This window comes from Amblyomma maculatum, chromosome 1 (assembly GCF_055883805.1).
Source record: "Amblyomma maculatum isolate TAMU_Amacu chromosome 1, ASM5588380v1, whole genome shotgun sequence".
Taxonomy (NCBI): Eukaryota; Metazoa; Arthropoda; class Arachnida; order Ixodida; family Ixodidae; genus Amblyomma; species Amblyomma maculatum.
Window position 1 is genome coordinate 245,749,373 of NC_139344.1, and position 25,834 is coordinate 245,775,206.

Below are 25,834 nucleotides of genomic sequence, written 5' to 3' on the forward strand. Positions count from 1 at the left end.
GGGGGGAGGCAAGGGGAACAAAGGCGCAGGCATGGGAGCGGACAAAAGAGGTGCTCTCGCTTCCGCAGAAACGAGTTGCGCCTGTGGGGTACTGTGGGGGTGGGTTCTGCAGCTGCCCATGCGTGGCTTGTCATTGGTCCCCACCTGCGAAGCATTTCCGACGTTGACGCTGAGATCTGGCACAGCCAGATACCTCCTGCGTCTTTCAGCGTCGCCTCGCTTTCAGCGTCGCCTCCGGCCGAGACGCTGACGCGGCGCCGAAGAAACGCTGCATGCCATGTGGTTCGGCCTTTAGAGGTCACACTTGTGTTAAGCTTAGTGGTCGTTCTTTGAATTTGGGGTATGGTCACGTAGGCCACCATGTAGCCCGTGACCATTGTCAAGGTCAAAGGCAAGGTCACGCAGTGTGACGTGGAAGTAGAGGGCGCTAGATGGACGAAGCAACCTATAAACATAGCTGTCGTGTGGACTGCGCTGAGGCTTGCCGCATAAAGGCAGCTCGTATAGCACGCTAAACATCATCTGAAACTGCTGAAAAGTGTTTCCGCTGCCTCGGTGGGAAACAAACTCGCTATATGCGCCCCGTTCTCGCCCACTCTTTTCTTTCCGGACCTCTTTCTCTCCACGGCGAGCAAATCGGAAGCGTAGGTCCGTTGACTGACACGAAGGCGAAGCTGTGTGTGCTTGTCGAGTTCCAGCGGGTGTTTGGTTTAGCGCCGCATAAAGATAAAACCAATTAAAAACGTTGGAATCAATTAAGATGAAGCCAAGTGAAACTATGTCTCACAATGCGTTTAATGCCAGCTTATCAATGAGCGTAGCCATGCACATGAAGCTTTCGCTTCCCTCCAGGGTTAGCCAAACCTACCCAATTTTTTCCAGCATGTGTCACCTACTTTATAAGTATAATAGTACCTGGTATTTCAGCGAGCACTTTCAAAAATTACTAAAGATAGTTCGAAAAAACCAGAAGCAAAGTCTAAGGCCGGGCGGAAAACTTACTCTGCGTAATTTAATTGTCTAGCTAATTAACAAACCCACTAATTAAGTTTTAATTATTGCAGCTGGGTGGTTAGTCTCAATAGGAAGTTCCAAGCCGTGAACAAGGCGATGCCATATCAGTTTTCGAACCGAAGAAAAACTCTAAAGCCCTGCAACTCGATGAAATCAAGATGCTTTTGTTTTTTTCGTACGAAACCGAAAGTGCAAGAACTGCGCAGATGGGTACAGATGTTCGATGATGAGATTTTGCAGTAGCTACTGCGCCAAACTCGAACTGCCTGCTCTACTGTGACGCGTCATGCACTTTATTTCGCCCCGTCAAATATAACAACCACGCTGTTCGCAATGACACTTCCACGAAGCTGCAACGCTAAATATTGTCCAGCGGTGAGCAAAAGTGGTATACGACACTTAGCTGGTGGCGAAGCTCGGGAAAATTTCAACATCAGCATAGCAAAAGCTATCTGGGATCATGGGAACCATGAGAACATTGTAGTTAAGCTAGCATTAAATAACACGAGAGTATGCAATGCCATAGCTCAAATGCTTTTCGCAGAGCTGTGCGTACTCGCTAATATCAATAATATTTTTCGGAAAACAAGTTCCAGTCCCTGACGTAAAAGGTAGGAATGCTTTGGGAGAAAGTGTTGAGCCTGTATGGTGATGTAAATGCGACATACCGATCCGACTAAAGCCTTCGAAAATTCTTAACTATAGGATGGTCGAACAAGAAAAGGTAGCTTTTCAGGACGCTCATAATTTTAGAAACTCAAGTGATTGGCTAGGGCATTAACTAAATTTTCCTAATTAGTATTTGAGCTCCGTCTGCTCGTAAGTTGAAGCCGATCGCGAATTATAGCCGTAGCGAAGACGATATTGACGTTAATGTGCAGAAAGTTCCTGTCACGTCCACGACCACCGTTAGCCGGTTACATTTGGATACGAGTGCCAATTGCAAGCTCTTGCTCATCGTTCTTGAACATGCTGCACGTTTGCCTCGAAGCTAAAAACTACAGCTGACTTTATTTTTTTTTGGCGCCGGATTTTGAGTCGTTTGTGAATGCAGCGGAGCGTAAGAGTTGTGAATGGCCGCTCCCGCCAGCGTGGGCACGTATACATTGATGGGAGGCAAATTTCATGCTTCAGCCGCGTCCACGGTTGATTATGATATATGACGACGAGGTAGCGAGGATGCCTCCCGATCACCTGTCCTGAGTTAAGAGGGCGAATAAAACCCGAACGACCAGTCCAGAACAGTGGTAGCGTCTCGGTTACTTTCTTTGGGCCTGTTTTGCTCAACTCGGCGACCGCTTCTAATTCAATAGAGCACTTACGTTACCGATGTTTCCGCATCATCTGTACAAGACCAGATACGGCGTACCCAGCTATATATAGGATGCACAGTGATTACATTCTATCCAGGTAAGTAAGCTAGAGTTTTGAGTTTCTTTTTTCATGTTTGAAAGTATTTGCGATTGAATAAGCAGACATTTGCTTGCAAATTCGATAGTACTTCCTTACCCCCCCCCCCCCCCCTTTTTGTTTTTTATACAAGCATATCTCTGCGTTTTTTTTTATTACTTTTAGAGGCCTGTATTGTTAAAACGTAATCTTAACGTTTCACTCACTTTATTTTGATATTTGATTTTGAACCTTGTATAGTACTTAGACCAAAACATTTTAACCAAAGGCCACAAAATATTGCCATTTTCCTCTTGGCAGGACAAAAGTTGAAAGGAAGAATCTCCGAAGTATTGCAAGACGAGTAAATCTGGCTCATTTTACCGTACAGAACAACACATCGCCTGAAGTGCGCAGGTAGGGCGGCTGCTGCCACCTGTCTGTGCAAACACAGCGTGGTGACATGTTGCTGCTTTTCATTTCGAACTGCCTATGCTATTGCGCCGTGACATGCACGTTCTTTTGCTTCGACGCTCAAAGAAAAAGCATGCTCATTGCCAAAATAAATTTCCGACCAGTCACAACGGAGCAGCGAGAGGTAGCGCTCGATCTCCAACGAGAGCCTGGGAGAGCAGCGAAAGTTGATCGACAGCCGGGCCGAGATCGCCGCAGCGGTGGCATGGGCCCTGGGCTAAGGGTTTCCCATCCGCGACTAAATGTTCCGGGCCAAAATGAAAATGTTTCGTCTCCTCCGTCACTGCTTCGAGAGCGACAAAGCAAGGGAAAGCGTACGCCGGACGGTTCGTGCCTTGCCTCATTCTTTCAGTTTTGTGCGGGGAGAAATGACCAGGCTTCCTTGCGCTACCGAGGTTTTGAACGATGTTTCAGAAATAGATATGACATTCTCTTCTCTCCACGAACTCGCTATTGACCCTAACCACCAGTCTGGGCTAATTGAATAATTTGTTACTAGATTTTAGTTTAGACCGTTGCTTTAAAAATTTCTGCTGCACGCTGCGGTTGACAGTGTGACCCACAAAATGTTTATGATGAGTTTCCAGGCGGCGCCGAGTCATGTGCGTGCCGAAGGGCGCGCTCGGAGAAAACGCTCGAGGCCAGGCACGGCGGGTTTGCAAGATAGCCATGCAGGGGGTATGATGAGGGGCCTGAGTCCTGCGGCGGAGCAACGAAGGAACAACCGGTTTCTGGTGTTTACCACGGATATGCTTGCAATCGCTCTCTATCGTCCCTGGCCTGCCCGAGAGAGAGTGGCCGCTTATGAGAGGGCGGGAGCGAAGACTGGCACTCGCTTCGCTTTTCCATGGGATGGAGGCGCCGGATGAACACGCGCCAAACCGGGAGGCACGTGTCGGAAAGCTGCACTGAAAAAAGTTCGCCGGACAGTACGCGGAAGTGAGGAGTTCGAGTGGATTAATATGGCGTGGCTGAGGGCAACGTAGCTGAATACTTCTAGGCACTCTAGTAGCTGGTTATAATAATATTGGCTCAGGGGACGGCTGTTGACACAATTTGACTGAAATGAATGTATTCTAGCAAATTAATGATGTGTTCAATTTGTGTTGCAAGCTTCTGCACCTTTGTGGCTTGCCGGCATATCACGGACACGCGCGTTCCAGTGGCGAATTTTTGGGCTAGTTGGTTCCACATGGATCCCTTCGCTTCACACACTGAAAGCGGACCCGAACAGGCAGAGAGACCCCAACTGCGCTGACCGCAACTGAACAATTACAAACCTCCCGAAATGCACCCGTACGAAGTTTCCAGCACTACTGCACTTGCCTCACCGTCGTCAGTTGTTCAGTTGCAGACATTGAAGCCTTACAAAGCAGTTGCAACACAGTTTTGGTAGGCGTCTGTCCGTCTGTTGGTAGGTGTCTGTGTCGATTACGCGACCTAGGGCGGCAATTAAATGATCCCGCCTTATGGCGGTAGGGTAGTGCCCTCTAGTTGGGACAGAAAGAGTTGCGAAGGAAAGAGCGTGTTCAAGTACGCCGAGCTTCCCGGGAAGAGGAGGAGAGTACATGAGCAACCACGGCATAGTTGGCATTTGCGGCTACGTTCCGCGTTCCGGCGCGGACTTCGAAAGGCATCACCACACCGCCGCTGCTGCAGTACATTTGTTTGTTGAAAATGGTGGTCTGAAACCAGTTTGCGTTGCTTGAAGTTTCAGTTTTGTGCCGCCATCTGTGAGTTCGCGGAGAATTGCCGCGCGGACGTGACTCGATCGGTGGGAATCCCCTTCGTTCTGCGCGGTGCTGTGCTCGGTACGCGATGAACCCGAACTGGGGTAGGTGATTTCATAGCATTCGCATGTGTACTGTTTGTTATTTAGAGACATAACAGTCCAGCTCGCTACGCATGACATGAGAGCCTGCTCGTATTGCACCCTGAACATACTGGCAGCGCTGTTTTCAGAGGCTGTTAACGTGTCAGGCACGTGCGAAGGACTCGGGTCCGGCCTTGAATAATGTATTCTTGTCTCTCGCTCCGCCGCTTTCCCACACCCACTGTAACTTACTCAGTTTTCATTTCCGCTCAATTGAATATTTTTAGCTACGGAACTTCCTTGAAAACTTTAGCTTCTGAACATTTCGAACTGCTCCTGAATTCTGCATCAAAATTTTTCGTTCACGGCCTACAACGACGGCGATGCTGAATTCACCGCGACACGAGGCCCTTAGCGACATCTTATTAAAGTTTGGTGAATTCGGCCGTTGAAGAGATTTGCCTTTCTATCACTTAAAGCTATGTCGAGGTGTTCATAGGTTGTAAATGACGAACGCCTTTCTCATGGGGCTACGGTTAAAATTAGTGTTCTCTTCGCATTTGAGCTGAACTAAGAATGAAAACAGAGGCGCAGCTCGTAACCTTAATCAGTAAACGCATTCTGTTCTGTGGCGTTTGCAAAGCCTTCTGAGATCTCTGCGCTTAGCAGAACTGCACGGCTGACGCTAGCGTCTCAGATAAGGCGATATACTGCCCTATGGGGCAGCATTCAAACATGCGATGAGCATACCTTCATGAAAAAAAAAAAAAAAAAAAAAAAGACCTTTGCAGGGAGCACCAATTTTGCGAACCGTAAGCTCGAGGGAATGCTGAACCGTGCATGCTTCATTCTTGGTATAATAATTATTAGTTCAGTTCAGTCGTTCAGTCGTGTCCGACTCTTCGTGACCCTATGGACCATGTCACGCCACGCTTTCCGGTCTCTCGCTATCTTCCTAACATCACATAACTTCTTCTGCAGGGCTTTGAGGATGCCATCTAACCATCGCGTTTGCTGCCTACCCCTTCTCCGGCGACCCTCAATCTTTCCCAACATCAAATCTTTCTCCAGCGACTCCTCTCTTCTCATGAGATGCCAAAGTAGCTGAGCTTTAATTTTACAATTTGACCCTCCAATGAGCAGTCAGGGTTACTGGTCGACAATATCGACTGATTTGATCTTCTGGCAGTCCAAGGAACTCTCAAGAGTCTTCGCCAGCACTACAATTCAAACGCGTCAATTCTTCGGCGGTCAACCTTTTTCACAGTCCAACTCTCGCATCCATACATCACAACTGGAAAGACCATAGCACGAATTATACGGATCTTGGTTGGCAGACTAATGTCTTTGCTCTTTACTAGGTGGGCAAGGCTAACCATTGCTCTCTTTTTAGCAAATATTATGTTAGTGTTGTCTGCAGTTCAGTTCAGGCGTTCAGTCGTGTCCGACTCTTCGTGACCCTATGGACCATGTCACGCCACGCTTTCCGGTCTCTCACTATCTTCTTAACATCACATAACTTCATCTGCAGTGCCTCGAGGATGCCATCTAACCATCGCATTCGCTGCCTACCCCTTCTCCGGCGACCCTCAACCTTTCCCAACATCAAATCTTTCTCCAGCGACTCCTCTCTTCCACCAGGGATAATAAAGTGAAGATAGGATTTATAAAAACATTCTTGCAACAGAGCGCCTCGGGTGACAAAAATTACAAGTAGCTTGCAATACATGAAAGTGCTTAGTGTCCGGTGGAAGACCGGCCACGTAAGTAGCAAGGTGAGGTGAGACGGCTCGATTTGAAATTTTGACTGTTGGTAGCATTTCCCTCAGTTGCGTTCATCCTCGTCATGCAGTGTGGTCGGCCCCTAAAGCCGTAGCCTTCATGCCCACGATCATGTGGGTTCGTTCCAATGGTGGCAACATCCCGGACAATGCCGTGCCCGGAGGCGAGGATGGCGGCGAGAAGACATTCATCGGTCGAGCGGAACACAACGGAGATCTGATCCCAGGCAAGGTAGTGCCTTCCCACGGCTGCTGCTACGTGTCCTACGCCGGCGGCGAGCACCGCTACGAAAGCTATGAAGTGAGCAGCGTTTCAGTATGGAGTCCATCTCTCCCAATCAACTTTTCGTGCCTGTCTGCATGTTCTGGTGCTTGTCTGCGCCAATACATGTCTGTACATGTAGAGTATTCACTTAAAGTTCGCCAATGAATAAAAAGATACCGAAGTAAGCATGCGTGACAAATGTAAAGCGCTAGCCACAATCGTTATTATAATGATCTACAATTGACCTTTTTTTTTTGTTGTTGCACTTCCTTTTTGTTAGCAAGTGTAATAGAAAAAACCAGCTGAAGAAAACCGCAGGAAGCCCTGGGGGGCCGGATCTTCAACGCTTCTTGCCAGTCAATAGCAGAGGTGGGCAACCTCATGAGGTAGACCTCAACCTCAAAATGACCTCTACCTCACGGAGTGAGGTAAGGTTGAGGTGAGGTCGGCGACAGCTAGAAATGTTTTGAGTTAGGTCACGAAATTGGACCTCTACCTCACGCGTGAGTTTGAGGTTGAGTGAGGTCGTCATTGTGTGAGGTCGAAATGGTGAGGTCCAGGCTTTTTGCTGTTGCCGCGGCTTTCTTCGAAGAGCGCCCCTTTTGACGCGGAGCTCGAGCGTACTGCCGCGGTGTGCCCGCCGACTCTCGGTGTTTGGTTACCCCCAAATCGGACGACCGGATGCGGAAGCCCCTGCCCAGCTTTCGGCATTCCACCGTAATGTCCGCAGCCCGAGACCGCTTCCCTCTGGTCTAATTGGAAGGAGATTTTTTTTTTACTTCACGAACTCCTCATGTCCCCCGCCAGCCACCCCCGTTTCCTCTGACTTGTTTGTGCCGATGCTTGCGGCAGGCTCAAACACTCAGGAGCGCGCAAAGCACATAACTCATTCTGACCCGCGGTGCTTTTGTCGGATGCCGCAAACAAACAAACAAACTAAAAAGCGAAGCAAATTGTCGTTTGCGCATACGGGGTGAAGCAGAACTGTTTGTCGTGTGCATGCATGCCCGTTTCCAGGTGCTGACGTCACGGCTGCTGCCTTACATTGGATGAAGGATCCCGCTGTACATTACACGGAAACTTAGCAGAAAATGGTGCAGCGAAATTGCTAGAGAACGTGATACTGACATAAAAAAAGGCAAACATGAACAAACCAGAAAAACCGGCACACTACCGTCTGGGCAATTAATCTAAGTCCTTCCTTTCGAATTGTACGCCATCGTTCTATATTCCGGTCCTGTAAATTTATATTCTTATAATCTCCAGAATAACCTCTATTTGGCCTTGTGCTGCTTGTTCCTTCTAACAGATTCATAGGTGGCCCCGAACCACTGCAATGGGATGAAGATGCTAGCGTTCCTTATATAACCAATATATCGGTGAAACATGCAAGAGGCTGAAACGGACGGCACAGCTTATAAGACGCAGCTGGTATACAGGAAAGAAGCCTGCGCAAGTTAAAAATTTGCCTAGATAGAACAGAAAAAAGAATTATATGGGGCTTGCATGCAGTAAATCCCCAATGAAAAAAAAAAAAAAAAGTTTTTGCACCGCTAAGGCCCTTTGTTTCTCTCTCAAATTCTAGTGAAAATAAGCAATGAAAGAGAAAGGAGGAGAGTAAGGGATTCCTAACTTCATAATTTCAGGTCTCTCTTGAAATCTCTTATTTAGGCGCAGAAAAAAAAGGAAGAGAAAAGCGTTCTTCTAATGTTTTTATGAGCTAAAAAGTATTGAGATGGTTTCCGGCTCAACAATTTGGTGTCTAGACGGATGAATTGGTGTGTCAAACTGAGCGTGTCTCTTTTGTGCTGCCGTCTGCTAGAGACCGACAAATCTATCGGATGAAAATTTTTGTGGTCAGATGTTTGAATAATAATTTCAGATATTCAGATATAATTTCAATAATAGATATATGTGAATGAAACGAATTACATGCTAGCACTCAGGAATGCAGTACTAAGTCGATATCTCAAGCCTTCTATACGCTCTGGGAAGCGCAGTTCTCTTCTGGTTTTAATGTGCGACATTTTTTATTACTTTCGTCAACATGGTATTTCTTTATATATATTTCCTTGTATGATATTTACGTTCGTGCACTGCCGAACAGAAAACAGACTTCTTCCCTCACATTTGGCTCTTTCTTTGGCATCTTTTCAGAGGCCCATAGCACAACCCTCCTTTCCACTTACCGGCGCGGTCATTTAGTTTTTATTTATTTATTTTTTTGAAACTATTGGAAAGTGCGATGTAGTCTCTGAAAGCGGAGCTAACACGCATATGCCACTGCCTTTGGTGTGTATTGGTGACAATTCGGCATTCACCGCATGAGCAAAACCAGATGCCTAGAGACGGACGGCGAAGGGAAGCGCGTGCACAGCAGGGAGCGCGGTACCTCTGGGCTGCTTGCTCGCCTCCTTTCTGTTGTTCTCGTCTTTATTTTACGTTTATGTGCTGTAACTATACGACGCTAACAGGGAAACAATTACTCTCGATGTACCTACGGTGCATGCGGCGAAGCAGCTTCGGAGACACCACGGTGCAATGTATTAGTTCAGTCTTTAAAGGAAAACAAGTGAATACCACAAACAAACTCGTCCCAGACTTGTTGGCGAAATGGTATCCAGTATTCTGTTCGAACGTACAAGTATTTATGTCGTTTTCTTTTTCTCTTTTTTTTTTTTTTTTTTTTTTTTTGAGGTGGGTGGGAGTTGTACATTTTGATCCGGCGAAATTTGACGGGCGAGCCGATGTTCGCAACAGCAAAGTGGTTCATGTTTAACCCTCTTTTCTAGCAGGTCCGACCCTTGTAATTTTTTAATGCAAGCGTGGTGTTCAAAGAAGCAATTTTGCCAATTCTCGCAATACGCCACAGGATCACAAAATTATAAACAAACACCTAGGAGTGGCCGGTTGGGACCTCATACCATAAACAGCATTCCTCTGCAATTTTCTGAAGGTTTACTCGGCGTTGGCAGAGTTTTATGATTATTTGGAGTGTTGCTATCTTTTCCTCTTTTGTTTTGTTGGGGATTTACTCTTCACGACAAGTCGTTTCATGAGTGGCTGTTATGGAAAATTCGTGCCCCGCTAATATGACATCCGTCAATATGGACGACCCGAATTATAGACAGTTTTTCTGGGGGCGAAACGTTTTCAATGTCTTTATCCCTCGCTAATAAGGAAACTCGCTGTCTGAGCAATGGACAGGGGAAGAATGCACACAGCCCACTCGGCCCATGCATTTTTGTCTCGTTAATATGGACATCGTTAGAAAAAGCAGGGGAGTCCGAACGCAAGTTAAAAAAGGGTGCGCAGGCCGGGAACCTATGCGACAGCCGATACAGCCGGATGCCTGAACGAGTCCTGAGGAGTTGGAAAGCACCAAAGCGGGCGTGTCGTCGTTTTAGGAGGGGAGGGGGGGGGGGCAAGAGCGGAAAGGAAGGGAGGAGGAGAAAAGGATGGTGGATGACAGGGATCGTACACAGCAAACCGAGTGCCAGCTAACTAAGAAAGACCCCAAAAGGAGGGAACCGGGAGATTTCTGGGTGCAGCGGCAGCGCCGCAACGAAAGGCCGCAGTCGGGAAAACAGCAACATGTGGTCGCAATAAATTCTGTTAAACGTGAACAGAGAGGCCGGTAAAAGCGTAAGAAAGAAATAATAGGAAGAAAGACAAGCGCCAAAAGTGGGGGTGGGAACTGAAGTTTTTCTATCCCAGAACGCAAAGTGTGTTCCATGAAGCCGTTAACGCTTTTCGGCCAGGGTTAAGATACACTCACGAAGTAAAGCGACAAAAGAAAGCAACAAGCATGCAACTAGGACCGGGCGTCCCGTCCTGGACGCCCTTCCTTCTCATGCTTCTGGTTTTCGTCACTGTTGCGCTGCCGAACTGCCACATTTTGCACCCCGGGCGGTCCCCAGGTCGGTTTTGCCTTGAGTCAGGGATGCGGCCTTGACAACGTCTGAGCTCTTCGTAGTCGGCTAGCCGTCGTTCTAAACTGTACTTCAGCTTGCAGTGTTTGTTTCATAGGAACACATGCAAACGGCACAGGAAAGGGCTGTTCGATACCTCTACCAACTTGACTCTCTCGCTTCCTTACATAAACAGTACAAGGCAAAAAAGAGAATCAGAAGAACGGAAAGACAGGGAGGTTAACTAGGCAAAAAGAGTGCAAAGAATCAGGAGCCTGTAACCCTCAACTTTCAGTCTGACTTTTGGCATGGCGGGAGTTAAACGCAAAAGAACGGAGCTGAACTTAGGCGCGAAGCGGGAAATCTGTGAATACAAGCGGCAAAAGCCATCTCAGTCAATCCAAGCCGTGAGGGACTGAACCCAAGTTTAACTAGGCCTCCGCCTCGCCAGGTCCACGGTAGCATCTCTACTAGATGACTCCGATAAATGGTTCAACGTCGGAATCGCAGCGTCAGCCACAGTCCGACAGCGCCAAGCACAGTTCGAAGAAATGGAGTCATCCTTGTTAATGTGGTTCGGGAATGTGCGCGCGAATGGTGCTGTCGTGAGCGACGAAATGCTTAAAAAAATGCTCGCTGCGTCGGCAACATTATTGGGTGCGTACCGTTCTTTCTCCTCCGTCTTGATAGGTTTTACCTGTGATGACTTACGGAATTTTTGTTCAGTAAAACAGGGGGATGTTTACTGAGAAATATTATTCTACGCTCTGTCAAGGCATTACTGACTTCACCTACTCAAGAGGATGGCTGACAAGGTTTAAGAACAGACATGACGTTTCGGGTGGACGGATTCATGGAGAAGGGGGTAGCATCGACAGCTCGGCTGTTTTTAATTACAAATTTAATTAAAAAAGCAGGCATAATTTATAAATGTTTTCTGAATTATATACTTTTCGTTTTTATTCATGACTCGTCATTATGGATGACTCGCTTTATGGACAGTTTTGGTCGGAAACCAAAGCGTCCATACTAACGAGGCACGACTGTATTCCTTTTTTTTTTTCCCTAATTTAATATATTCGCTCGCAAGACAATGCACAGTGTATTAAAAAAAAAAAGCTTGGCAATCATCAATTGTTTTTTCGAGTTAAGAAAAAGAGCATATCGTCACTATTGTCATCGTCACTAAGGTCAACAGCATTTGTCTTCAGTATGTAGTAAGAACTGGTTTGTTTTATTTCTAATACGAATCTTATTCACGTGGGTCGAATGGGATAAACTCTGTATTGCACTATAGGCCTATGCGTAGTAACGTGGTACCCATGTAGGCCTTAGAATGAAACCGACCACAAAAGGGTAGGCGAGGAGTGGGAAAGGATTGCCACTTTGGTGCAGAGTTGGACATGTAGTCTCCAGAGTTTTTCTGCTTTTATCCGGGATATTATTTGTATAAAATTAAGAGTAAAATACAGCCTTCATACGACAAAATTCTGGCTTACCTATATATTCCAAGATTACTGAGAAATGTATATTTGCTTTAAGTGACGGTTTAATTTAATGATTCTTTTATTTATTTATTATTATTATTATTATTATTATTATTATTATTATTATTATTATTATTATTATTATTATTATTATTATTATTATTATTATTATTATTATTATTATTATTATTATTATTATTATTATTATTATTATTATTATTATTAAGGTAGAGCGCCCGACCTCAACCTCACATTTTGAGTTTGAGGTGAGGTTGAGTGAGGTTGCCAAATATCTTGAGTTTGAGGTGAGGTCGAGGTTTTTGAGGTCAAATGCCCACCTCTGGTCAATAGCTTATCTGATAGCCATCGCTGAACTATAATTAAGCGCTTATCACCATGCAGGTCAAGACGGGGCCACCTGTGAAGCTTTCGCTGTGTTGTAACCCTTGTAACTAAGGCTTAAAGTCTGGGGGTTTTCGGGGTCCGAGACCCTCCCCCCCCCCCCCCCCCCCCACTAAATTTTTAAGAAGGGTCTGAGTCCCCCTGCGCTCGAATGTATAAGGACTGCGTGAAAACGAAGCAGGCTGCCAGTTTTTATTTTTGTCAGTGGTTTTCATATACTTCTGTACCATTCCCGCAATTTCGCGGTGAATTTTATATGAACCTTTAACATATTTTCTAAAACCTAAGACCGAACAATAATTTCTCCCATTTGTAAAAAATAATGTACGAAGCACCAGTCGCTTTCTTTCTCTCTCCCTATCTATTTCCCTTTCCACCTGTACTCGAATCACTAGAGACCCCCTTTCGATGGAGCCAGACTTTAGGCATTGCTTGCAACTATTGCCTTCGTGTTCTGGAGTTTCACAAATTATTCCTGTATGAGAAATGGGGTCCCTGTAAGACGGAGGCTGGACATGGGCTCATCCTCCTTAAGACGCGTCCTTAGGACACTGACCGCAAGTGATTTTAATTACTGAAAGTCAGGGCATGTTTACGCGAAGCGGCATTTGTCGATAAGTATGCTACATCCGTTTTAGTATGGTTCAGCTGCAACACATTTTCAGTGATGCCTATACTGTGTACCTCTATCCTTCAGCAGGCATTTTATTTAAAATGCTTGCATTAGTGCCAGTGCCGCTGACGTTGCGCCTTTTTTCGACAGGTCCTGGTGTTTGACGGCGCCTCGGAGCACTGGGTCGAGAGTTCTGGCGGCTCCGTTCCAGACAGAGCCGTCGAGGGCGGCCGAACTTCCTCAGGCGAGAAGCTCTACGTCGGCCGCACCCACCACGAAGGCACGGTGACCGTGGGAAAGATTCAACCGACCCACGCGTGCCTCTACATCCCTTACGGCGGTTGCGAGCACCGCTACTCGGGCTATGAGGCTCTGGCCCTGCAGTAGTGATTCTGAGAGAACCACGGGTAGGTAGGTTTGTGGGGTTTAACGTCCCAAAGCGACTCAGGCTATGAGAGACGCCGTAGTGGAGGACTCCGGAAATTTCGACCACCTGGGGTTCTTTAACGTGCACTGACATCGCACAGCACACGGGCGCCTTGCTTTTCGCCTCCATCGAAAAGCGGCCGCTGAGGCCGGGATTCGATCCCGCATCCTTGGGAACAGTAGTCGAGCGCCGTAACCACTGCGCCACCCCGGCGGGGCGAGAACCACGGGAGAATCGTATGTGAGCAGAGGCATTGTGTCTTCATGCAGCGAAGAAACAAGGAAGATGAGGGAAGTATACCTCAGCTAGATGGCGCTACTATAGCTCCCAAATTAGGGTGCCTTGATGTATTTCGCTTCCGCTCGAGGCACCCTATCCCAAATGCGCGGAGTCTTTACGAATTGTGACGTTATAGCCTCTCCTGTTTTTCCTCTCTCATAAAAGAGCGGACATAGGGGATGCCATCCGTTACCAAGGAACTATATCAGAGAATCACTGACGACAGGCGTCTTGACAGAGGACGAGGAGGAGAAAAAAACAACAAAACAAACGTTACTGAAATGACAGTTTCTCTGGCGGTACCTTAGGAAAATAACTGTGCAGGAGCCTGTTGGCCTCTGCTTTTTGCCCAACTAGACTAACAGCCTCAGTTGGTTTAGCGACACGCCGTAAGGGATTCTCATCAAAGTACGCGGGTGTTTTCGTCTCCGTCAAAATGCGGCCGCCGCTTTGCAGTTCGAACCGGACAACTAGTGCTCCATTTGCCGAACACCACCGCCGCTGAGCCTTCTGTGAGGGACGACCGGCTAGCGGCATCTTTGCATCGCATTAGTAAACTTTACAAAAACAAGCTGTCATTTTTCTTTACTCTCATAGCTGCACAACGTGGGCTTCCTTGTTGGTCAGGCAATAGAACTGCTGCACCTGAGGTGCTCTAAACATACGCCACGGACAAAGTCTGTTCAGAGCCTTTGCCGGTTTGCATAAAGTGCTACTCACCGCCTACATTTTGTCCTCGGAACGGTAGAGTTCAGAAGTCGATAAAGGTGCCCGTGAGCCCTCGCAGGCGCATCGCTGGTCCCGAGTAACTTTGGGCAGCATGGTGGTACATTGTGGCCCGCCCATGCACATTACGCTGCGTTGAAAAAGCAAACCCAAAGTTAACTTCTAGAACAATCCTTACCATCGATTCTCGATGCCGATCGCATCCATTACAGTCAAAAATACAAAAACAATAATACGCCGCAGTTCTTTTATGTAAAGCTGACCGAATGAAAGCGGCGAAGTCGAGTAGAGCCTATCTACGACGTTTGTGAGTTTCCCAGCCCACATAACCAAAAGCAGGGGGGAGCAAGGACAAGCAGCCAGCAGCAGCCAAATGCTTTGAACCAAAAAAAAAAAAAAAAAGTTGGAAGTTTTGATACTGCGAAAATGCGAAGATATTCAACTGCATACATCTACAACAGTGCACAGGCACATATTACACTGCCACAGTGCTTAAATGGTCCTACGGCCTAAGCATATCAACACGTGAGTATAAGAGAGGATCACATTTCAACACAGAAAACAACAGGACAAGCAGTCGGGTTAGTTGGTGTTGATCCATGATTGACAGCGCTTAGCCACATGGACAGAGAAAAGAACACATAAAGAACGACGACACAGGCGCTGAACTTGAACTTCATTCTGGAATCACCGATACTCTGCTTATATATATATACACCCAAAAAAGCATCGACTAGTGGCCATTTTTGACACTCGTGTCAACAAAAAAGTAACTTGACAAAAATAAAAAATTAAATATAGCACCGGAAGTGATAAACACAAAGTGTGAGTACAAACAAAATGTGAGTAGAAAATAGGCAAGTCATTATTTAAGCCGCCAACACGTGGAACAGTAGAATAATGAGAGCAAAGGAATTTCCATAAAATGATCCAGGAACATAACTAAAATCAACGAGCACACAAACCAAGCACGGTTGTATAAGGACAGATGTAGTGTGAGCAAAAAAAAAACGCAAACGAGATAGAAAAAAGGGTAACAGGGTAAAACTAACAATGAACACAGCTAAAGTGATGAGATGAAGCGCACTAAAAAGAGAAATGACGCATGAACAGCAAAGATGATCCCGAGCTCTCTACTTCCGGGTAGCCGTCGAGCCCCTCGAACACTGGGCATACGACGAGAGTCTGCAAAATTACGGGGAAATCATCGACCATTATAAATTGGGACGTAGCCTGGTATCCCCGCCAGATGTTAGCCTAATAATAGAGAAGCTGTCGCGTGGAGGCGGCTGAAACTTATACGTTCATGAACCCGGTCTGGGCGTTTCACGCGCTACCAGACCTTAGGGACAAGGATCTGTGCAAACACTGTGGGGCGAGAGGGACCCTCGACCACATAATTTGGGAGTGCCCACAAATTCCAGGGATAGGACAAAATATTACAAGTAGAGTAGCCTGGGATACCCTGCTGCGAAGCGCGGACCCTGCGATCCAGTACCGCACCGTCCATCTGGCGGAAGAGGCGGCAACAAGCCAAGGGCTATACAAGGGCTGCCATCATCATCATCATCAGCCTGACTATACCCACTGCAGGGCGAAGGCCTCTCCCATATTTCTCCACTTAACCCGGTTCTGTGCTAGCTGCATCCACTTGACCCCTGCGAACTTCTTAATCTCATCCGCCCACCTAACTTTCTGCCGCCCCCTGCTACGCTTTCCTTCCCTTGGAATCCAGTTTGTTACCCTAAGCGACCATCGGTTATCCTCTCTTCGCACTACATGTCCTGCCCATGTCCATTTCTTCTTAATTTCCACTAGAATATCGGTAACTTGAGTTATTTCTCTGACCCGCTCTGCACGTTTTCTATCTCTTAATGTTACCCCTACCATTTTTCGTTCCATTGCCCTCTGGGTTGTCCTCAACTCTCTTGGTTAGCCTCCACGTTTCAGCGCCTTAGGTGAGTACAGGTAAGATGCAACTGTTATATACTTTCCTCTTTAGCGATACCGGTAAGCTGCTAGTCATAATCTGCGAGTGCTTGCCAAATGCGCTCCATCCCAATCTTATTCTTGTTATTTCGTTTTCATGGTCCGGATCTGCGGTTACTACCTGTCCTAAGTAGACATATTCGCCTACTACTTCCAGTGCTGCGCTGCCTAATGTAAACTGCTGTTCCTTCCCGAGGCTGTTGAACATTACCTTAGTCTTCTGCATACTGATTTTCAGGCCTACCTTTCTACTTTTCCTGTCTAGGTTATCAATCATTATTTGCAGTTCATCCCCCGAGTTGCTTAGCAAGGCAATGTCATCAGCAAATCGCAGATTACTGAGGTATTCTCCATCTACCCTTATCCCTAACTGCTCCCATTCCAAGTCTCTGAATACTTCCTCTAAGCAAGCTGTGAATAGTACTGGGGAGATTGTGTCTCCTTGCCTAACACCTTTCTTTATGGGAATTGTGTTACTTTCTTTATGCAGAACTATGGTTGCTGTGCAGCCACTATATATATCTTCCAGCCCTTTCACGTACGGCTCGTCTACCCCCTGATTTCGCAATGCCTGCATCACCGCCGAGATTTCAACTGAGTCAAATGCTTTGTCGTAATTAATGAATGATATATGTATAAGGGCTGGTTATATTCCGAGCATTTTTCTATAACCTGATTGATGGTATGGATATGATCGATAGTAGAGTACCGTTTCCGAAAACCTGCTTGATCCTTTGCTTGATTGCAGTCTAAGGTTGTCCTGATTCTATTAGCGATTACCTTAGTAAATACCTTGTACGTAACAGACAGTAAGCTGATTGGTCTAATTTTTAAGGTCCTTAGAGTCCCCTTTCTTATGAATGAGGATAATGTTTGCATTCTTCCATGGTTCCGGTACCGTCGGTGACACCAGGCACTGCGTATAAAGGGTGGCCAGTTTTTCTAGCACGATATCCCCCCCGTCCTTCAGCAAATCTGTAGTTATCTGATCCTCTCCAGCTGATTTCCCCCTTTTCATAGTTTCTAATGCTTTCTTGACCTCGTCCTTCGTCACTGGTGGAACGTCTGACTTTTTCCCTACCGCCAATCTCGTTACGGTCCTGACTACTTTGGCTACTGTAGAGATCTGTATAAAACTCCTCGGCTACTTTGACTACCTTGTCCATATTCGTAATGACGTTGCCCGCCTTGTCCCTTATCGCATACATCTGGTTTTTGCCTATGTCCAATTTCTTCTTTACCGCTTTAAGGCTTCCCCCGTTCTTTACAGCATGTTCAATTTTCTCCATGTTATACTTCCTTATATCGGCCACCTTGCCCTTATTGATTAGCTTTGATATCTCGGCCAATTCGATCCGGTCTGTTGGATTGGAAGCTTTCATACTCTGACGTTTCTTAATCAAATCTTTCGTCTCCTTAGACAGCTTGCCGATATCCTCTCTCACTATCCTACCGCCTACTTCTACCGCACATTCAGTAATGATATCTCTGAAATTATTGTTCATTGCTTCTAGGGTAATGTCGCCATCCTCGGTTAGAGCTGAATACCTATTCTGTAGCGAGATCCTGAACTCTTCTGCCCTCTCCCTCACCGCTAATTCGTTGATGGGTTTCTTTCTTACTAATCTGTTGCGTTCCTTCTTCAGATTTAGGCTAATTCGGGACCTCCTGTGGTCACTGCATCGCACTTTCCCGATTAGCTCTACATCTTGCATGATGGCGGGGGTTGAACACATTATGAAGTTGATTTCATTTTTAGTCTTCCCGTTCGGACTTTTCCATGTCCATTTCCGGTTCTTCCGTTCGCTGAAGAAGGTATTCATGATTCGTAAGTTATTGCGCTCTGCAAACTCAACTAGTAACTCCCCCCTGCTATTCCTAGAACCAATGCCATAGTCACCTACTGCCAGGTCGCCTGCCTGCTTTTCCCCTACCTTGGCATTGAAGTCGCCCATTAGTACAGTATACTGCGTCTTTACTTTTCGCATTGCCGATTCTACATCTTCGTAGGAGCTTTCAATTGCCATGGTCATCATAACTACATGTAGGTGCATAGGCCTGTACAACCTTCACTTTATGCCGCTTATTAAGCCTAATTACGATGCCTGCCACCCTCTCATTAATAGTATAGAATTCATCTATATTACCCGCTATATACTTATTGACAAGGAAACCTACTCCTAGTTGTCGCCTCTCTGGTAAACCTCGATAATATAGTACATGCCCATCCTTCAGTACAGTATATGCCTCATTCGGCCTCCTAACCTCGCTAAGCCCTATGACATCCCATTTCATACCCTCTAGTTCCTGTAAGAGCACTGCTAAACTAGCTTCACTAGCTAGGGTTCTAGCATTAAACGTTGCCAGGGTCATTTTCCAATGGCGGCCTGTTCAGCCGTCATTGGAAATTGGAAAGGACTGCCTGCCAGCCTCTAATCCGCGGGCGCATGACTCCGTCTTCCCCGGCACGCGTGCCGGGGGCGGGGAAGAGGACGCCCATTTCCGATGAAATTAAAAGTTGTGCAACCAACCAACCAAGCCAACAACTAGCATGGCTAAACGAAGAAGATGAGGAGCACTACATAACTAAAACAGGCAAAAGAAGGAAACGTGCATGAGCAACACGGATGAAGTCAACAATTAACATAGCTAAACGATGAAGATGGGGTGCATAAAACCTAGCGGGAAAGATAAAATATCAACAAGAGAATCACAAAAGTATGAAAGTAAAACCAGGCTAGATCAATTACATCCAGAAAGAAAGGCAATTTATTTTTCCGAGAGTGAAACGGATGGTGTGCTTAACAATCACCCTTAAGCCTCAAAATCTTGGCGGCTTGCACTATTCCACGTGTCAGCTTATACCGGTGCGTTTTTAACACTTTCTTTTTTTCGAAAATTGGGTCGCATGGCTTCTTTGAGTCACAGTTCTGGAAGTGGACTGGCAGATTCTTGAGGGGTGTACAGTCGAGCGCGATTTGAAGGTTATCGCGCGAGCGTCGACCGGGAACACGAACAGCGCCATGGTCCAGAATTCTCTGCCGAGGCGAGGCAGGTATTAGGCCAGCTTCCCTCACTCTTTTTGCTGTTCCTTTAGCAGCCGTCACTCCCTGCTGGGACATCACTTTTTTTTTTCTTTTGGTTCTGCGAACAGGCAGTGATCGTTGTGCGCATGACGTATTCTTCGGTATTATCTGAAATTGGACACTTTATCGCAACAAATGAAAAGCTTAGAATAGAGAGAAAGGGCGGTGAGTTTGTCACGGGGGTGATGGTTGTTGTATGGAACAGCGAACGAGGTAGAGAAGAGTGCGAAATCATGATTTTTCCTGTTCCAAACCCGTCCGCCAGGCCTGCAGAGTGCAAGGCTGGTCGACGCTCGCGCGATAACCTTCAAATCGCGCTCGACTGTACCTGTCATTTTTATGTTAGCCTTTCATTGATGCATCGGCCCGTTTGACCGATGTATACCTTACGACAAGACAAGTGGATGGAGTACACAATGCTTTCCGCGCATTCTGCTAAGGGTTTTCTGTGCCGCATGGTGTAGCCTCTGTTTCGTTTTTCTTTTTCATTTACGATCCGACAAAGCTGCGATAGGCGCTCGAGGGCAGAAAAGAACGTCAACTCCTGCTTCTTAAGGTTGTGGGAATTTTAGTGCTTGTAAGGAATAACTGCAACCTTATGGCGTAGCCTCCGCGCTTTAGCAAGTGGTTCACTTTTTTTGCGCCTGGTGCATTTCAGCACTTTTTCTGCGACAGTGGAGATGAGTTGCAACGGGTACCCTGACTGCGTGAGCCTACATACCTGGTTCGAAAAGTTTTCTTGCAATTTATGCTCGCATGACTTGTTCAATGCGTTAACAAGGGCGGACTGGATGACCTTTCTTTTGACCAGCTTTGAGTGAGCAGAGTCGTATGGTAGGAAGGGCGTGTTACCCCTTGGTTCAAATTTCCAGCACACGTGACTGGGTGTAAAGAATATTATCAATTCCAGGAAGCGCATGGAATCATTGTCCGGCATTTCGTGCGTTAATTCGAGGGGTGCCAGCGTATTCTTGATGTATATAAGGAAAGTATCGGTGATTCTAGAATAAAGTTGAAGTTCAGCACCTTTGTCGTCGTTTTTTGTGTGTTCTTTTCTCTGTCTGTGTGGCTAAACGTTGTCAATCATAGAAAACAATAACAGTGAAATGTTTTGGTAGCACTCGCAATGGAAAATAAGACAAAATGCGTTTAACTATTTGCTTCTTTGGATCCTCTTTGAGAGGACTTGATCGAATCCCTATAAAACGTCCATAAATGAAAAGAGCAGTGTGGATCACATTTTTTTTTTCAAACGAAAATAAACATATTCGCAAAGCATGCGGTAGGGCATCACGAACACCCCATGGCGGAAAACGAGCACATTAATTCTCCCGCGTTTTTTTTTTCTTTTCTTTTTTTGAAAGAAGGGGCACAGAGTTATTACCACTGGTAAATGGGGTAAGATTGTGTAAGCTTGTCCAAAAGGGCTACGCAGTTGCGATCTCGGTTGTACCGGGTGGAAAGTTATTTCTATAGGACCCTTCGAAGGGTGCAAATCCCCGTTTTACTCCCTTCTCACTTTTTTTTCTTAGGCCATAGAAATTGGACAGGTCCGGTTACCCGTACCCGATAAAGGCATGCCGCTGAGACGTCTCTTCGATGCTATTCAAAATAGCCGTGCTAAACTTAGCAAAGCTCTTAACTTGCGAAGACTTCACCTTTTATGCGGACGACGTAACCTAATGGGCTACGAAGGTATCCTTTGCTCAGAAGGAAGAAGCTCTGCAATTGAGCAACTGTAAACCTAGTCGAGGAATCATCCGGCTAGAGCGGTCTTCAATGCTTAAAGGGAAATTCTAACTTTGCAGGCTACTCAGAATTATAAGCATCCGGGAGAAATTGAACTCTATACCTTGAAGGCTACGCCTTCCGGTGTAAGGGTTTGGAAACCATGGCTCACCCATCGAAGCGACACAAGTTAAAACAAGAGCAGAAGTAATTATTCACTGAAAACAAGGAAATAAAGCGCCCGCCGCCTCCGTGGGGCTGTCGAAATAAAAACACTAACACGGCCGTAGTAGTCAATCTTGAGAAGCATAGAATAATAGGGCTCATGCGCCCGGACAAGCACTCACATTGCTGGTAGTCCAAATAGGCGACGCACCTGTTCCTTCGCCGAAATGAAAAGTCCCCCTTGCGCGCTTGCTCAGCGTACAATGGTGAGCAGCCTTGCGCCGACAGTGCTCCGCGGAGCAAGTCAGCGTCATCTAACGTTAGGGCCTGGGTTGGAGTTATGCGTCCCGTGCGCATGCGTGGCCAAAATAAAGCGGTGCTTGCTTGCGTGTTCACTGCCTCATTTCCGCTCAGTGCTTGCGCATCATGCCGCCAGGTACGCGCTTTATACGTAACACCGGCCGGAAAACCAACGCTTTTCGCACGAATCATGAAGCGTCTGGGCAAGAAAGTGCAAGTCATATCTCGTGCTCGCTCAGCTCAAAAGCAAGTGATAACGGATGGTCGTGCGTTTCAGACACGCACCAGGCTAAGAGGTCGAGAATTGGACCTTGCTGGTTGTGTAATGCGTTGCAGGAGTAATGTTTAGTCACGTCTTTGCATTGGCCTATCAGCTTCACGGGACACCGCATTTGGCATCCGTACAGATTAGGAACTTGACATCCTCCAAGAGAAAATCACCGGGGCGGCGAGCGCTGTGTATGTATGAACGCGCGTTAGTGCGCTAATGCTCGCGCTTGCTTATCTGGCCGTTTTGATACACTCGAGGAACACTGCGGCATCGCGACGCGCTGGCGACCGTTACAGCCTCACTACAGTGAACTAGAATATTGGGTAGTGTGCTCACAGGCGCCGCTCGAGGTGTCCCCGCCGGTGTCGACAGGGAGCGGCGGTGCGCGGCGGCGCGCGGTGGCGCTGCGCGCGTCTCCACGGTAGGTGCCTCGAAGCGCGCGCGCTCCGCGGGTAAAAGTGGTAAAAGCCAGTGCCGCGCTCGGCCGGTGTCGCAGTAGCCGCGCCGACAAATTGAAATATTACCGCGACATTTGCGTGAGTTTTGTTGAAATGGCTAAGCGGACCTTGAATTGAACTTTATATCTGCGCTGTGCACATGTTCAAACAACGTTAATCCATGAGCATGGCTCGTTGGGACGTTCACGTAGTGTATGTCACTCGTGCCTGCATTGTTTCACTGGAAAGAAGTCATAATGCACTGCATATTCGGGGGTTATACAGCTCTTTCCATTAATGCTTAACGTCAATAGTAATAGCATGAGATTCATGCCAGGGATAAACGAGGAATGAAGGAGTGTCGGCCGCAACAACTGTTTATATTCAGAAACACCCAAGCTGCAACAAAGGGACATGGAGATGACAAGTAGAATGAATGCATGTAATTCTGACAAAGTAAAAAGGAAGATGCATTATTTACAATTCGCGTTTTTCGCAGAACAGGAGGCGCACCACAAGGTTTTCAAACAGCATTAACAGCTACGGCATACTTATTTGGAGACATAAAGTCACTGCTTTATGAAACATATATTGTAACATATTGTTGAATTGCTGTAACCGCTGAACGAGGGCACCGAGAGAGCTGCAACAGGAGCGGGCGGGCACTTCTACCTCGTCCCATTTCGTTCCTTCTTCTAGCTCTAATGCACGTGTCAATATGTACCAGATTTGTCACCGCTGCATATATTTATGTTCACGCATTTTGCCGCTTATTTCCTTCACTTGTTCCAGCACTTCACAGCAGCGTTAGCAATGGCTTAGTTTCAGGTGTTTCGCCCGCTCTCGTTTTTCTGCCTTTATTAATTAACCCCTTTCACATAGAAGTGCAGTAGGGTGACTAAATAAAACCTTATTACTTCTTCAGATAGACCTTCTGCGTGAACGGGGCAGCCAACTTCTTTATGCAGTTATTTCTAACCACTTTCAAAATATCAAGAATACTTTTAGAATCTGTTCGTTTGGGGCCGATTCCTACTCTTCTGTTGTGACGGGTATATCGGGCAGACTGTTTTGTTTTCTTGGGCCCATGAGTTACAACACCAGTGGGTTTCCTCTTTCTTTATTGTCTTGCTTTCGGTATCTTTTTTGAAAGATAGGCCGGCAGATTCGGCAATAGCGTCGGTGCGGCATTGGGGGATAATGCTGGCTTCCCACGATCCCATGAGGGATGCGGACTTCTCCGTTCACAATATGAACATAGCCCCGTAGAACGAAACGAGGTTCGAAATGAATTGCTCACAAACAGCACACCTACACAGCTCTTATCCAGCCGCTTGTCCGAGTGACGGAGGTTGATCTCCCACTGCTTCCTTAGAGCGTCATAGAAAACTCTGGGAGTGTTTAAAGATACGGTATGTGTTGTTTTTTTAACTGCTCTTTCACATGGAGTCAATAGGATTTTGAAAAACATCGCTACAAGCGTCCTGTACATGCCACCGGAGAATTTGCCTAGCAGTGTCTTTAGAACAGCCGGGTTGCCTTCTTTAGACAATCTTTTTAAACAAATTGTAGAACTAAAATATTTTTGGAGCAGTGCATACAGGCACATAAACACGAAACTGGTACCGCTGAGACATGTTCCTCGTTATCTTAAACCGAGAGTCCGCATTCATTACGGTAAAGCAACAAGACGCTATTATGTTCCAGCCATCTTCAACGAACTACCGGACGACGTATTTTCTTTGACTACTCGCAAAACATTCAGAATCAAGCGTTAGAGAACATATATGTACTGATGTTATCAGTGCATTTTTAATAGTGTGTTGTGCCAAACGTTTTTTTTTTTTTTTGCCCCTGATGGAGTTCTGATGTGGCGCGAAGATTGCAGCGGCTGCCGGTTGTCGCCGCACAAGCCCGCTTGTGGCTTCGGCGCTTCCGTATGTGTATGTTGTTCTAATTATCCTAAATTAAGATTGCTATTATTATTATTATTATTATTATTATTATTATTATTATTATTATTATTATTATTATTAGCAGTCTGTCCCAGTGAAGTAACCGGTTAGTACAGGCCACTTGTCCGCTTACCCCATCATGTGCGAAAGAAAAGCACGAAGAGTTCTGATCTCCAGGCAGAACACGCATACACCGACTCACGTTGTGTAGTCAACACTCACTTTCGACGGGAGCTTAAACAAGAGCCTGAACTGTCCTTTACTGAGCAAACGCTTGAATTGACCTCCGAAAGCGCTAAAAAACATGCGCACAGCAGAGCAATAACGAAACCACAAATGCACGCAACACAGTGACAAATTGAACCGGCTGACAGCGACGGGCGGAGCAAAATCCTACCGTGAAGTCTACCGTAACGCCACCTGGTGCCGGCGCCGCGAAGCAGACGCCTGTAGACGTACGCGGGGCCTCCGCTCCCCGTACAGCCGCCGCGGAGTGAGCACACTACCCAATATTCTAGTTCACTGTAGCCTCACAAATGCAGGCAGCGTGGCCATGGCGGAAGTAGAATGGTGGCGAAGGCTGGGCCCAAAAGCGGTTCAGCGGTACCGCAGCATAGCCACAGGTCGGGGGGCCAACCACTCAGATTAAGAAATTATACTACTACAAATTAAAAAGTATCAATCAACATAAAAAGAATAGGCATTTTGATAACTTCACTTGTGAATTAGGTAAGGTATTTTATAAATACATTCTTAATTTTTTTTTAAATCTTGCAACACTCTTATCGCCCCACCCCCTTGATTGTATCGGTCAGGAGGCGCTGCCAGAGGTAACCAAGGCAACGGAGATAACGAAGCTGACGAAGCACGAAACGGTTTCTTATCGCTGTCTGCTACTCGTCTGCTGTGGTGCGGGCCTTGGTGCGCCCGGGAAAGCGTAATTTAGTTCGCAAGTCTTAAAACGTCCCTTTTGCGAAGATTTCGACGTTCTTGCTGGTCGCTGCTCTGTCGCCGTTTGGAGAGTTTAATATCCCCTGCAGCAGTGGTTTTTTGCTTTCGTCCCCTTCGTGGTGCGGGCAGTTCGAAGTCTTTTTGCACCATTGTATTGCGCTTAGCGTTTTATCGCAAGATGAGCCCGCAGAGTGAGGAACCGATGCTCTGTGGCACGTTGCGACAGCGTGGAATCAACCGTCGGTGTCTTACCGCTTCCCGGCTGACTTTCACCGGTGAGCAGATCTGGAGGTTGCGCACAGACTCAATGTATGCTCTAATGCTCCTGTGTTAAGCACGTTTGTTGATGCTAAAGCTGTCTGGACTGGTGC

At 46.6% G+C, this 25,834-nt stretch overlaps 1 protein-coding gene and 1 long non-coding RNA gene across 3 annotated transcripts in view; both read left to right on the top strand.

The window, feature by feature from the left end:
• The window catches only part of LOC146206141 (uncharacterized), a 195,608-nt gene that overhangs the window by 119,937 nt on the left and 49,837 nt on the right, over window positions 1-25,834 (top strand). The window lies entirely within an intron of this gene.
• On the top strand, window positions 6,561-13,555 carry LOC146206143 (pfs47 receptor-like). Its single transcript, XM_084590776.1, has 2 exons — window positions 6,561-6,772; window positions 13,300-13,555. The coding sequence occupies exons 1-2, from the start codon at window positions 6,572-6,574 to the stop codon at window positions 13,534-13,536; spliced, it is 438 nt and encodes a 145-aa protein (XP_084446902.1). The 5' UTR covers window positions 6,561-6,571; the 3' UTR covers window positions 13,537-13,555.